This window comes from Colletotrichum phormii, assembly GCF_030913505.1.
Source record: "Colletotrichum phormii strain CBS 102054 chromosome Unknown BDP81scaffold_11, whole genome shotgun sequence".
Taxonomy (NCBI): Eukaryota; Fungi; Ascomycota; class Sordariomycetes; order Glomerellales; family Glomerellaceae; genus Colletotrichum; species Colletotrichum phormii.
Window position 1 is genome coordinate 661,957 of NW_026851453.1, and position 14,162 is coordinate 676,118.

At 52.7% G+C, this 14,162-nt stretch overlaps 4 protein-coding genes across 4 annotated transcripts; 3 read left to right on the forward strand and 1 right to left on the reverse strand.

Annotated features, from left to right (window-relative positions):
* Positions 1–1,212: 1,212 nt before the first annotated feature.
* On the forward strand, positions 1,213–1,692 carry BDP81DRAFT_292353 (uncharacterized protein; the record flags this gene model as incomplete). The annotated part of the gene is made up of 1 exon (XM_060583076.1): positions 1,213–1,692. A coding segment is annotated over one exon (480 nt), but the record flags the coding sequence as incomplete, so codon positions are not given.
* Positions 1,693–5,018: 3,326 nt separating this feature from the next.
* Positions 5,019–6,488, forward strand: BDP81DRAFT_33795 (uncharacterized protein). Its single transcript, XM_060585979.1, has one exon. The coding sequence runs from the start codon at positions 5,371–5,373 to the stop codon at positions 6,286–6,288; it is 918 nt and encodes a 305-aa protein (XP_060444727.1). The 5' UTR covers positions 5,019–5,370; the 3' UTR covers positions 6,289–6,488.
* BDP81DRAFT_33799 (uncharacterized protein) lies at positions 6,322–8,153 on the reverse strand. Its single transcript, XM_060585980.1, has one exon. It carries the CDS (start codon positions 8,120–8,122, stop codon positions 6,356–6,358), a length of 1,767 nt encoding a protein of 588 aa, XP_060444728.1. The 5' UTR covers positions 8,123–8,153; the 3' UTR covers positions 6,322–6,355.
* Positions 8,154–9,137: 984 nt separating this feature from the next.
* On the forward strand, positions 9,138–13,380 carry BDP81DRAFT_461465 (uncharacterized protein; the record flags this gene model as incomplete). The annotated part of the gene is made up of 6 exons (XM_060593774.1): positions 9,138–10,287; positions 10,348–10,871; positions 11,016–11,169; positions 11,264–12,068; positions 12,303–12,747; positions 13,351–13,380. 6 exons carry the CDS (start codon positions 9,138–9,140, stop codon positions 13,378–13,380), a joined length of 3,108 nt encoding a protein of 1,035 aa, XP_060444729.1.
* Positions 13,381–14,162: the final 782 nt, after the last annotated feature.

Consider the following 14,162-nt stretch of genomic DNA (forward strand, 5'->3'; position numbering starts at 1 on the left):
AGACTCTTCAACATCGAAACAACGTCTCCCTGACTAAAGTAAGTACCTAGGTAAGATACAGATGAAATGTCTCGGGTCATGGGACTTGACGTTGAGGTAGGAATGGAAGACGAGGGCCGTTGAAGAGTGCCGTGAGTGCTTGGGCGAGTCGGGGAATGCATCGCTAGGGTGAAACGGACTGAGTCGGTTTGTTGGAGATGCGTTGAGATGTGCTCGACCGTGCAAGAATCTGTCTCAACCACCTTGCGCCAACCTACTAAATCACATTTGGTGTGAGCGGTAGAAGTCAAGGAAGGGTCTTCCCGTTCCTCATGCTAGTGCCTTATTCAGCAGCACGATTAGTGGAAACTCTAGGCAAGGTACCTACCACGTGCCTTACCATCTTACCTAGGTACTATTACTTATCCATACCTACGGTAATCCAGGTGAAGGGCAGCGACGACTGCTTGCCGCTCGGTGAGTGGAAGCGGAAGTGTCTCTTCCCCTTGGCAAAGTCATTGATGGCTGACGTAATGAATGACATGGACAAAAAATAACCGAGTGTCCTGCCTTAATTAATTGCCTGGCAGTCCCGGTTATATTCAGCACGAGTTCGGTATGATGCTTATTTGTAACTGAAATTATACGTATGCCAAACCCTCGGCGTAAAGACAAAAAAATGTATTAAAACCATCTGTGATTTGGGCTTCACGATTTTCTAACCCCGTCTCGTGCGGACAAAAGAGCGCGTTTCTTTGTTCCGCGCAGGCCAACCAGCACGCGTTTCCATCTGCAGAGGGCTAGAGGCTGGTTACTTGTTAGTGATGATTCGCCGAGCAAGGGCACTGAGCTGGGCCGGGGAGGCAGGGCTGCCCCACTAACATGCACTGACGCCCACGGCCAATCGCTAATTGTTTACGCCTGCAGCTCCGAAAGTAAACAAACCGATCCCTGCACCTCCACGCTTCTTCCTTCTCCATCACTTACTGCGGTTGTGAACTTCATCATACATCACAGCTTCTTCTGTCTTTCGTCTAGCCATTGTGCGCGCTTCTATGCCTTGAGCAGCTTTCTCTTGCTCGGTATTGCTTCTATTCAGTCTTACCATCTAATCGTCCCCACGACATTGGCTATTCGACGCGTCGCCTCCAGCCATTGCGGCGCCATCGTGAATCTACTTTTTCTTTTCGACTCCCGTCCCGGAAACCGCGCCCGACGCGTCCCAGGGCAGTCATGGAGGCCGACTCAGTACACAACCGCTACCGCTCTCGCATTCTGCGGGAAATGAACGCAAACCGCGACAATCCATTCAACTCCCCGCCTTCCTCGACGGGCTCCCACGGCACCGTCAGCCCAACCATGTCCTCCGTCTTCTCAGAACCCGACGGAGAATCCACTCGCAGGCTCAACGAAGACATTGCTCGCATCATCGGTCCTACCGGTGGGAAGATTCAAGTCGACTTGGATGCTGCCCACAGCAAGTGGCCCGAATTCTATGGCAAGCCCAAGGCCAACGTCGAAGCAAAACAGAACCGCCCCGCTCCCAAGCCCACGGGCTCATTGCGTCACAAGGACACCGTTTCCCACAAGGCTATCGTCCAGAAGTATCTGTCCAACATGGACGACGATGACTCGACGGACATGACTTGGCAGGGTTCTAAGCGGACGCGTGCTGAAATGCAGCCCCGCGTCGAGGACAACGAGTCTGACATGTCAGCCAACATGTCCAAGTCACCTTTCCGATTCGATATCAATGCCGATAGCTTCAAGTTCAACCCTCAACAGCAGATGAACCGTAGTCCCTTGGCAAGAGGCCACACTCGATCAGCATCTGGCAACCACAAGTCAGCACGACGATCTTCCTACGCCGCCAACACAGACCGACGAAAGTCAGACTTCCTGGCTCCCCCCACACAAGCCACGCCGAAGCATACCCCAGCCGACAACGTTCCTACGAACAAGTCTACCCCAGTCACATTCAACACGATCCGAAGCACGTTCCCTTCACCGGCCACTACCGATAGCCCGGCACAGAATGGCGCCACGTCCCGCTCTTTCTTCATGCCCGATATCTCTCACCTTAACGACTTCATTTCCGGCAACTTGCGCTTCAACGGTGCAGTGAAGAATGGTGTCCCCGTCTTTGTGAAGAACGGGCAAGTGCGGGACCGCATTGATACCTTGCCGCCCAACGATCATGCCGAGGTTGACGGCCTTGCGATTCCCGAAGATGAAGAGAAGATTTTCGTGTCGATGGATATGATCCGGAACGAGATTTGCAACCTTCAGGAGCACGATGATCTGGTTCAGCAGCATGCGGTGGAACTCGAGAATCAGGTGGACCATCTCCAGACCGAATTGAAGCGCATCAAGGGCCGCAAGTCTATCGATAGTGCCCTCGGATCCCGGACAGGCTCAGAGCCCGAGACAGCTGGCGAGGAGCGCTACCAGACACAGAAGCTGAGTAAGTATCTTGATACTCCTCGTTGAAGTACCATCTAACCAGTAACAGAGTTGGAGTCGCAGATGACATCTTTGCAAGCACGCTTGGACCAGGCAAGCACCCGGCTCGGCATTAACGAGGTCGAAAATAACACCTTGTCTTTGGAGCGAGACCGGGCTTTGAAGAAGCTTTCAGACGCCTGTATGCAAATCGGCGATCTCATGGATCAACTCGAGATCAAGGGAAGAGAACTCCACGAGACCCAAGATAAGCTCAACGCCACTCTGGAGTTTACCAACCAGCAAGAGGTGTTCCGTCAGGAGAAGCAAGGCCACGAGGTCCGCTCCGCCGACAACAAGGCTCTTGAGGAAGATAACCATACCCTTCGCAAGGAACAGGAAACTCTGCAGCAAGAAATGGAGTCTCTGCGAACCGACAACAACTCTCTAAGGCGCGAGCAAGACTCTCTCATCAGCGAGAACAGATCTTTGAGGGCCAATGCGCGATCGCTCATGTCTGAGAATGAAGAACTTCGTCAAACCACGACCAACGCCAAGGAGGATCTCGAGGCAGCTCGTGATGAAGTCGAGGCCTTGCAGGTTGAGCTTCACACCATGGATCAAGAGAAGTCCACTCTCAAGGAGGACAACGATAGCCTCGTTCGACACAACGAGAAATACTTCAACGAGAACAAGATACTTCGCCGCGAAAACTCGGGTTTCGAGCGCAGCATTCACGACCTTCACGACGAAAACATGCAGTTGAAGGAGGAGATTGAGTTCCTCAAGCAGCAGCTCGACCACTGCCGCCCTCTCGGGAAGACGGATGACTTTTCCGTGCGTCTGGATAAGGAAGTTGACGACGAGGAGACTGAGGAGAACATGACTTCGGCGTTCTTCATGCCGGACATTACGATTGACAGCACACAGAATTCGAGGGTCCTTGATTTTACTCCAGAACCGAAGAAGATCCGGAGGCAAGCGACACCAGGCAGGAAGGCTGCCAAGATTCAGGACATCACAGAGCAGACAGATCGCAGTGTAAATGAGACCGACAACACTGTCCAGAGTCAACAGAGTTCTGTCGCAGCTGAGGCCCGGTCCAAGAGACGAGACTCCACCCACCGCGCGCAGGACTCGACCAGTCAGCAGAAGGTGTCCTTCTCTCTGCCCGAGCGCCTGGCAGCGAGTTCCAAGTCCAAGAGCACGAAGGAAAAGAGCAGTAAGGCCTCCAACACTGCGAACAAGGGTAGCAAGAGGAGCATCTCTGCCCAATCCACTCCCAAGAGCTCCTTCAAGGGGGCTTCTCTCCCCGATCTCGATCCGTTCCAAGCCGATGACGAGGGCAACATGCAATCACCCGAGCACACCCAGACCCAGACTCACTCCATGGTGATCGACCTGAAGACGAAGAGCAAGAAGGAGTCTCGCACTGTTCACCAAGAAACAACGAACACCACCCGGAACTTGACTAGCCAAAGCCAGAAGTCATCCAAGTCTGCCACAAAGCCTTCGAAGGACAAGTCCATCACCGTCGATTTGATTACCCAGGGCGGGCTGGACCACACCTCGACCACTGACGTCAAGGGCAACTGTCCCGCCCTGACCTCCGATGCTCGCCGTGTCCTGGATAGCTTGGCCGGACACAGCTGTAAGAACTGCATTGTGTGCACTCGGATCAAGGCTCATCGTGGAACGGTCACTGCTGCCGACATTGCAGAGGGAAAGAAGCGAGTGAAGATCTCCAGACCTGTTGCTCCCTCAGACCAGTATAAGACGCTGGGCAGTGCCGCGGAAGACCTCACAATGCGTCCTTCTCAGCCTCCTGGACATGCTTTGGCTAAGGTCATCAAGGGTCTCGAGGATGAGCTAGAGCACATGAAGATGGAGCATGCCAAGATGCAGGCTCGATACGATAATCACAACCCTGCTCTAGCGGAGACGAAGCGCAAGCAGCTCAAGACAAACATTGACGCCAATATGAACGCGCAGGAGGTCAAGAACGGCCAAATATACGCACTTTACGATGTGCTCGAAGGACAGAAACAAGTTGGACAGGATATGACGGATGAAGAGCTCGACGTGACTGTCTTCAGTATCACCGGATTGAGTGTCAGGGACATCACTGACCAACTTACTTGGGAGGGCATTCAGGGTTAGGATCATGGCATGGCTTGATGCTTGTACTGTGAGCGAGGCATTGCCCTGGTATGGCGTTTTGGGGTTCATTTTGCAGATATCAGGTTCTTGGACGGGAGTATGACTCTGGTTCGAGTCACTCAGGAGAAGGAAATTGCAACAAGTTTTGTTTTTGGCTCTGCTTTATCATTCTGGTCCGCATTGTATATATACCAGACCTTCGAGGGAAACAGTTTTGTTGGCGGAGAACAATCGAAAGGAATACCCCATGCCTTGATCACACGCTATCACACGCTGAGTCTACCGTGCATGTAATATCGAGCCGTGTCACTTTTTGGGGGGTTTTGCTGCCTATCTGGTGTTGCTCGGTTTTGGTCGTTGGGCCAGCTTAATCAGCGGTTTTGACGCCAAGAGTAAGCTCGCTGGGAACTGCCCAATTGGGAAGTGATCCGCAGACTAACACGGGCTGTCCACGACATCGTCGGCTTCGTTGTCTACATTGATGATTTGGCTTTAGCTTGACAATCATTCTGCTTATAAACGCGGAAGATTATGTAAGTTCTAGGACCGCAGGCTCTCGTCGATGATCCCGGAGGCTGATCGATGGATCTGCCTCGTCTGGCAACTCAACTCCCTGGTGGCAGGCTGGAGCAAGTATAAGAAGACGGCTTTAGCATTCGTCATGACCAAAATATGTAAAGCATCAACAGTCTTACAGCTTCACAATCGTACAGCTACATCATTGTCTTCCTCTTTCTTTCAACTAACACTGTCTCCCTCCTCAACCACCCACCAACCCCCAAATCCAAAATGCGTGTCGCCGTCGCTGGTTCGGGTGCCGTAACCCGCTACTTCGCAGAAGAACTCCCTGCAATAGGCATCGACCTCGTCATCCTTACCCGCTCCATCAAGCCCGAGATCGAGAACATCCAGGGCGTCCGGCAGTTCGTGACGGACTACTCTGTCGCCTCGATCCTCGAGGGCATCGAAGGCTCTGTCGCCCTGGTGTCCAATATCCTCGACTACTCCCCGGCCTTTATCGACGTCCACGCGCGCCTCATCGAGGCCGCGAGAAGTAGCAAGACATGCAAGCGCTTCATCCCTGCCGAGTACGGCGGTAACCTGGAGGAGTTCCCCGACCAGCCGGGCTTCTACGCCCGTCGGCAGGGGGTTGTCCGGAAGATGCTGGAGGAGCAGACGGGGCTGGAGTGGACGCTGCTTTCGACTGGGTGGTTCATTGACTATGTCGTCCCGCGTCAGGACCGCTACCTCAAAGACGGCGGGGACGCCATTCCCGTCAACGTTACGGGTGAAAGCATGCTGATCCCTGGAACCGGCAACGAGCCCTTGGATATGACTGCCGTCCGGGACGTGGTTCGTGCGGTGGGAAAGCTCCTCTTTGCGCAGAGCTGGGAGCGGTCCACGTATGTTTCGGGAGGCAAGGCGACCTGGAACGATGTGGTGCCGTTGATGAAGGAGAAGTATCCGCAGATGAGTGTGAAGTATCGCAGCCTGGCTGAGTACATTGAGGATATCGTTGCCAACCCGGATCCGAATGGCGAGGAGCGGATTATTGCGGAGTACGGCATCTTCTCGGCCAGTCATGCTGGGGACCTGCCTGTTGATAAGGTTGCCGCTCATCGCGAGAAGTATTTTTCTGGTATCAAGTTCAGGGGGCCAAGCGAGTTGCTGGCTGAGGTCGAGAAGGATCCTGAGGTTGTTGTTTAGGGGTTTACCTATCAAGTGTTTCTCAGAGACAAATGAAAGATGTAGATGGCCTCAATAGAGAATCGCCTCAATACAGTATCACGTCAAGCTCTGGCATCTGTGAAAGAACTCGCGTCCAAGGCTCTGGTGCCAAACCGGGGACGGCCAAGTCGCGGCGTTTCCAGATCTCCTCGACCGCGAGTGACAACGTATCCCAGGTGGCGATCCCGAGCGGCTTTCGTCTAAAGAATAGAGATCTCATCCTATCTCGCAAATCCGGTGTGCGGGCCTCGAAAGCCACTGCAGCGTAAATCCACGCTTTGGGGCTGCTGTTTTTCTGCAGAGACTCGAGATGCTCCATGTGGTCGAGACACCTGGCAACCAGATCTTGGATGCCCTCTTCTGGGCCTCGCCTCCCAGAGTTACCCTTGAAATAAAGCAGGCATGCATAGTAAAATAGTGACCGGTGGTGGTGTACCATAGCCGAGTCCGCATTGCCGGTGTCGTAGTCCACGGATGGCTCGGGTGTAGACAGGGCGAATTCGAGTTCCAGCTGGTCGAGGTCCTCCTCTGCAAGAGTGGTCGTCTGCAAAAGCTTCGCGTTGAAGGAAGAGACCACTTCGAGGGTTCGAACCGGCATGATCTGGCTCTTTGATAGCTCTACATCTGGTAGATATGTCTTCAGCGGGACGGGAGCGTCAAGTCGTCCAAGGTACTGGGCAAGGACTGTGGCAAAGGTGGAGGAGAAGGACTCATACGTTAACGCAGCGGTATTTGACTGTCTCCACGTCTCCATACTCGTATCATCGAGGAGGTCGCGGGTCACCTTAATGACCTCGCGCCAGGCGCCCGCGGTCCCGGTGATGAAGTGAGTGAGGATCCATAGGCAGAGGGTGGCCAAGCTCGCCATTCGCTCGTCGTGGTCTCTGCGGTTCATGTTTTGTATGAGGTGGTGGAAGCTCAGCTGTTTGTGACGGAGCATCAGATCATTGTAGCCGCTGTGTGAGTGGGTGCCTCTGAGGTTCGCCTGGTGGGCTGCGGAGATGGCGCAGACGGCGTGGAAGAGGGCGACGGTCGAGGTCGATCTCGTGTTGGCGAGGCGGCTTCCCTCGAGGGCCATGGGCGATACGACGGTTAGGAATGGATTTGCTGGACTGCGGATCGGTATCAGCTTGTGGGCGAGGTTCGTCGCCCAGTGGCTGATGAGTTCTCGTTCTCTAGCATGAGTTGATAATGCTTCCAATGGCCTTGTCGGGCTGCCCATGAGCATTGTGCCCCATTGATTGGAAGCGCCGAATGACTCACACTGAATAGCATATCTTTCCTGAGGAATTCCCGTTACTAGTCCGTATGATCGAACATCTCGAGACAGTTGTTCCATCGCCACAGGGCTTCCGCCAGCTTGCCCCAAGTAATCTGCCCCAAGGCGCGACTCGCAAGACCGGAAAGCCGGAAACGGGCCGGTCTGTTGAACATCGACAGCTGGAGATGTCTCTTGACTCGGAAATTGTGTTAAGTTCTGGGACGAAGGGCTGGCCTTCGTCCGCGACCGGCGCCGGCCACCACTCTTTGGTGTTCCTTGTCCCGTGGGCGAGAGCCACGTCAGTCGCGTACCGTATCCCTGACATGCGAACTTGCCAGCAACGCAGCGTCGGCACGCCGGTCGCTGTTCGTCACATTTGACGTGACGTTCGCGACATGTCCAGCAGCCCGTGAAAGTCTTCTGTCGCCTACTGCTGGCGGTCTTCTGCCGCGGTTTGTCTGGGGGTTTGTCAGTCGCTGGATGTGGGGTTAGCTCGGATAGCATGGCATCGTTGGAGGCGGCCCTTGGCAACTCCGAGACCTTGGGGTCCATTGTGATATTTTCTCATTCCCGGGGGAAAGATGAATGTCACAGATGGCATGAGATTGAGAGATGTAACTTGTCGTTGAACGTCTTCAGAGGATGCATGCTCATTAGTCCCATTACACATGTTGATTAGTCAGTCAAATCTGGGCAGCGAGCTCCGTCTTGGCGTTATGATGCAGTGTCAAACATCGCCCACTGGTCACAAGCGATAGCAAGCCTGAACTTCCATCAACGGCGGTCATATCACCGATGAAGCCACCAAGCTCAGAATCTTCAATCGGGGAATTAAACCGTGTAACAAAAGTTGTTCGCGCTAGTGACCTTTATGCGATAATGATTATTGGCATTCTACGGTCGTACTCAGTAATCCAGCACCTGAACAACGGTTCATTCTACCTTACGGATACTGACGCCTCATTCCAAGGCCCTTTCAAGAGCCAATCGAATCGACAGGGGCTCCCACAAGAATCTGGAAAGAAGACAGCCAACAAGTCAACAGGAAGAAGGTTATGATGTCACGCGCCAGACGACCGTGCAATCGCCATTGAGAGCTATAGAGTGCTGAAGACTCAAAGAGTCATCTCATCATCTGCGCGGGTGGCGGGCACAAATTCCACGAGTGACAATTGCAACTAGAGCGTCTTGCCGCTCGATTTCGCCCAACTCGCCGAGAAAAAAGTGGCTTATGCAGGCTCTCGGTGAGCCTAGACGCCCTGGCTCAGCTCACATGATGGGTAGACGCGACCCATTCGCGTCTGTATATAAGGCTGCAAGGCGCCAGAGGAAACAAGCTCCGCCGTCTCGCCTCACTCTCTTGATGTCCTTGGTAAGGGGTCTCAAGTGCTGGTTTTCGTCATCCCATGCCATAAATTCAGAGTTCTTTTTCCCTCAACTTCGCTTCTCTTTGATCAAACACGATTCCATGAGAGCCTATCGAGGCTGTGGCGACCTCATAAACCTTCGAAAAAGAATTGATCAGTCATCTACAATCAGTTACTAAACGCAGTTCACGTTTGGCACGATGACAGATGTATCGAATGTTGGACGGGCGAGGACGAAGAACGAAAGCTGTGGACTATCCGACAGAAGCCTACCCGCGACCTACCGTCATGATCAATACACAGTAGGATGGATCTGCGCGCTGGCAAAGGAGCAGACCGCAGCAATAGCAATGTTGGACAAAGAACATCCCAACCTTCCCCAGGCAAATAACGACTACAATACTTACACTCTCGGCTCATTATGGGGCCACAACATCGTCATTGCCTGTCTACCAAAAGGCATGTACGGTGTCGTGCCTGCGGCGACTGTGGCCACTCGAATGCTCGCGACTTTCCCGGCTATCAAGTTTGGACTTATGGTAGGCATCGGGGGAGGTATACCTCCCAAAGTCAGACTTGGCGATATCGTCGTGGGCAGTCCGACAGACAAGTTTCCCGGGGTTGTACAGTGGGACCTTGGTAAAGATGAAGAAGGGGGCACCTTCAAGAGGAAAGGTGCTTTGAATAACCCTCCAATGCTTCTAAGCACGGCCTTGCAGAAGCTCGACAGCCGACATGAACTTCGGGGCTCCAAAGTTGCCGAGTATTTGGAAGAGATGGTCAAGAGGTACCCAAACCTCAAGGAACAACACGGCAAATCCGACAAACTTGAAGACCGACTATTTAAAACAGAATATCCCCACGCTAAGGGCGTCAGAAGAACAGCTGAAGGCAAAGCCAATGGCGATGGAAAAGGTGATAGCGGAACCAGTTTGAAAGCTGAAAAGGTGGGAGAGAAGGAGAATGAGGAAGGCTGTGCCAATTGTGACCGGGACATGCTCAGGATCAGGGAACCTAGGGGGGTGCAAGTCCATTACGGGCTTATCGCGTCGGGCAATCGTGTTATCAAGGATGCGATCAAACGGGATCAACTCAAAGAGGACCTTGGGGCTGATGTCCTCTGTGTTGGGATGGAGGCGGCTGGCCTCGTCAACAACTTTCCCTGTCTCGTGATTCGGGGCATTTGCGATTATGCGGATTCTCACAAGAACGACATATGGCAGAAGTATGCCGCTGCTTCTACCGCTGCATTTGCAAAGGAACTATTGGAGTATGTAACGCCTGAGAATGTCAGCCAAGCGCCCACGGCTTTAGAACAGTTGCCAGGTGTCCGAAGGGAGCTCCAGAAGAGTTAGTCTGAGTCGTGCGCCTCCTGTACCTTTTTTCTGAATTCAAGCTGATTCATATCAGTCCGCCAAATGACATCTGCCATAAATGAGAAGGTTATTCAGTCAGAGAGGCGTGCCAAGGACCAGAAATTGCTTGACTGGATCAGTCGTGCCCAGTACGGATTCCAACAAAGCGATGCTCTTCGCAGAAGACAGGAAGGCACGGTTGAGTGGTTTCTCAAGTCGGAAGAGTATCAAGGCTGGCTCAGCTCAATGGGTACAACCTTGTTCTGTCCAGGGATTCCCGGGGCCGGGAAAACCGTTCTCACTTCTGTCGTGATTGATCATCTCTTCACTAAGTTCACTGCCGACGACGGAGTCGGAATCGCATTTCTCTATTGCAAATCCAGGACGCGAAACAGCCAGACGTTTGAGACCTTGCTCTCCAGTCTCTTGAAGCAACTGCTCACTAGGGTACCACCGCGCCGATGGCCAAAAAGTCTGAGAGACTTACATCAAAAGTACGCCATCCAGGGTCTCGATGCTAGACCATTGCCCGATGAGCTACGCCAAGAGTTGAAGAGAATCTCCAGAGCTTTCAAGAGGGTCTTTATAATTGTTGAGGCACTTGATGAGTGCCAGCCGAGAAGCTGCCAGTCGCGCCTCCTACAAATCCTATCCAGCTTGGAGACAAAGACCATGGTCAGGATTAACATATTGGTAACCTCAAGGCCTCTCCCCTGAATCGAGAAAGATCTCTTCAATCACATTCGCGTGGATATTGAAGCCCACGAAGAAGACATTCGTCGCTACACACGAAATAACCTCACTGAAATACAGGATCTTGTTGACAACGCACCTGGTCTCGAAAGTCAAATCACGGATCGAGTCGCAATTTCTGCAAGTGGAATGTGAGCTGCTGCTATGGTGTAGTTATCCACCTTGTATCGATTCCTCACTAATCTCTAACAGGTTTCTACTTGCTAAGCTTTATGTAGGTTATCTTCAAGGCGCAACTTCTGAACGCAAGATACTTTCTGCGCTGGAAAAGTTTCGACAGGATCGATCTCTCGCAGAGAATCATTTATATGACAAGGCATATGATGCCACAATGACAAAAATCGAAAACCAGAAGAAACTTCACAAAGATTTGGCTAAAAAGGTCGTTTCTTGGATCACGCACACAAACAGACCACTCGAAGCCGTCGAGCTCCAGCAGGCTCTAGCGGTGGACCTCGAAGATTCGAAACTCGACCTCAAAAACGTCCCAGACGTAGATATGATGCTTTCCGTATGTGCTGGGCTAGTCGTCACTGGGAAGAATGAAAGAATCATCACTCTTGTTCACTACACAGCTTATGAATATTTTCAGAGGAGGCAAGAACAATACTTCCGTGGGGGCCATGAATATATGACTAGCACCTGTATCAAATACCTTACTTTTGCAACACAAGCGAGGCTGACCCTCTCTCAACTACACTGGCAATACCCCTTTTTCCTGCATGCAGTCTATGCGTGGGGATTTCACGCAGCACAGGCGACACCACTTCGATCCGACGTTATCAGCTTCTTTGAAGATGACCACACCCTTCAGAGGTTGTGTCTTATGGTCCCTGGTGACTATCCATCGACAGGCATAGAGTTGGCAGCATTATACGGGATCTCGGATGCGATTAGGCACTTTCATAGCCGCGCGCATGCAATCGACTCACCACAATCCCAAGGGCGGACCCCTTTATATTATGCATCAGCCGGAGGTCATCATGGGACGGTCGAATGTTTACTGGAGCTAGGCGCAAACCCGTCGAGGCCATCAGAAGTGACACCACTACATGCTGCTGCCCGAGGCGGGTACCCGGTGACTGTTGCAAAGTTGCTGGAACACGGTGCTGGCACTCTCCTCGAGCATGGGGCGTATATTGAGGGGCACGGTCGATTTGGGACAGACGAGACTCCTCTGGTTACAGCCGCCAAGCTTGGTCACTTTGATACTGTCAAGACTCTTCTTCTCGGCGGGGCCTATGTTGATGCCCGAAGTGACTTTCATCACCATCGAACACCCCTGGCTTTTGCGGTAGCCCAAGGCCGACTGGATCTCGTCAGTCTCTTACTAAAGCACGGCGCGTCTATCAACGTGTTAGACGAGGAGGCATTGACACCGCTGGCAATCGCAGCAAGAGAAAACCAAGCATCGATTGTCAAGCTTCTGGTCGAAGAAAGGCCTGAGACGAGACTTGATACGATAGACGCCAAAGGGCATTCGCCATTATCTTTTGCCGCGATGCGTGGCGATCTCGGTATCCTGCAGCTGCTAAGCGACAAAGGCGCACTCATCGACTTTCCGACCCAGGGGCATCTCACTCCCCTCAGTGTGGCATGCCGTCATGGTCAGTATGCGGTGGCCGACTTCTTGATCCAAAGGAAAGCTTCGGTCCATGCTCGAGACACCAAGGGTCGGACCCCACTTTCCTGGGCTTGCGAAGCAGAAGTGGCAAGCACTGGGTTGATCGAACTGCTGTTGGCCAATGATGCGGAAGTCGAAATCCAAGATCACAATGGCCGCACCCCTCTTTCATATGCCTGTTCTACCTCTAAAGGCCTCGGCATGGCAGAAGTTCTCATTCGCAAGGGCGCACGTCTTGATACGACTGACGGGTCGGGTCGAAGTCCTCTCTCTCGGGTATGTAGTTCGGGGATTGCGAGCATCGAGCTGATCAAGTTACTACTGGATAGTGGCGCCGAGGTAGAATCTCCGGACAAAAGCAAACGCACCCCGCTCTTCCACGCCGCCTCTACATTTAGCCAGCCCGACATTGTAGAGCTACTGGTCAGCAAAGGAGCGTCTATGGAAGTTCAAGACCGGTTCGGCCAGACTGCGGTGGGGATTGCCACTCAGCATGGGCATCACGATGTTGCTAGGCTGCTAAAACGAATAACCGATGAGTCCCAGACGGAGGGTTGGCTGGAGGTTCGGAGACTTGGTTCCCCAGGGGAAGGTGGGTGGGTGTAGGGTAGAGCAGGCGCATGATCTCCAAATTGATTTCAAAGTCTTCATTGGGCCATTTTGATGCTCTATCCTTAACAGCCTCTATTAACACGGATCTTCGGTCTCTAGAGTATCAGTTCAAATAATATGAGCAAGTTAGAGAGGGAAATACGAGATGAGAGAGGACAGTCATGAACAATGCCGACAGGACTGCTTTTATCAATCACAGATGGACAATCTGACAGCTGACCGTCTGCCTGTTGCTGTGAGGCGTTGCTCATTTCTCTGAGACTCTGAGTCTTGGACATCATAACCCAACCACGTGCCAACCCAGCGACTGCCCGTCTTGTTCCAAACCGTTCACAGTGTCACGTGAGAAGTCGGCTCTCAAGACTTAGGAACGTACCGCTTCCCAATTTTCTGGCCAATGGAAAAATCATATCCCTTTCTCGATTATCATTGGCTGCCTCGGGCCAGGACCCACCGAGTGATTGAGGCCAACGTGGCCCCACTCTGCAGCCCTCCCGACACCTATATAATCCCACCCAATCTCTCGCCTTTGTTCTGTTTCCTCTTTTTCTTCTTCATACTTACCTTCATGGGCGGTCTGGGGATCAAGAAATCCGGACCGCAGAGAGGGATGCCTGCATTGCACATCGCGGAGTAGACCTTTCTCGATTGTCCTTCGGGGCCATCGCTGTGGCAATTTTTGATTTTCAACCACACTTTTCATTGTATCCATCGCCTTGCGCGGTGGTATGAAGAAGAGGTCCCCCTCGAGGCATTTAAGTTATTAGCGTGAATGTTGTCCATCCATGGTTCCGGTAGCGCTGCGACGTCACACCCACGCCCGTACGCTGTTAAAGGCAAGCGATCCATGCCCACCCCAACATGCGTGCGAAAAACTCATT

Excerpts from the sequence above, each read along its gene's own strand:
- BDP81DRAFT_33799 (XM_060585980.1), bottom strand. The coding sequence starts at position 8,122 with ATGGACCCCAAGGTCTCGGAGTTGCCAAGGGCCGCCTCCAACGATGCC.
- BDP81DRAFT_33795 (XM_060585979.1), top strand. The coding sequence starts at position 5,371 with ATGCGTGTCGCCGTCGCTGGTTCGGGTGCCGTAACCCGCTACTTCGCA.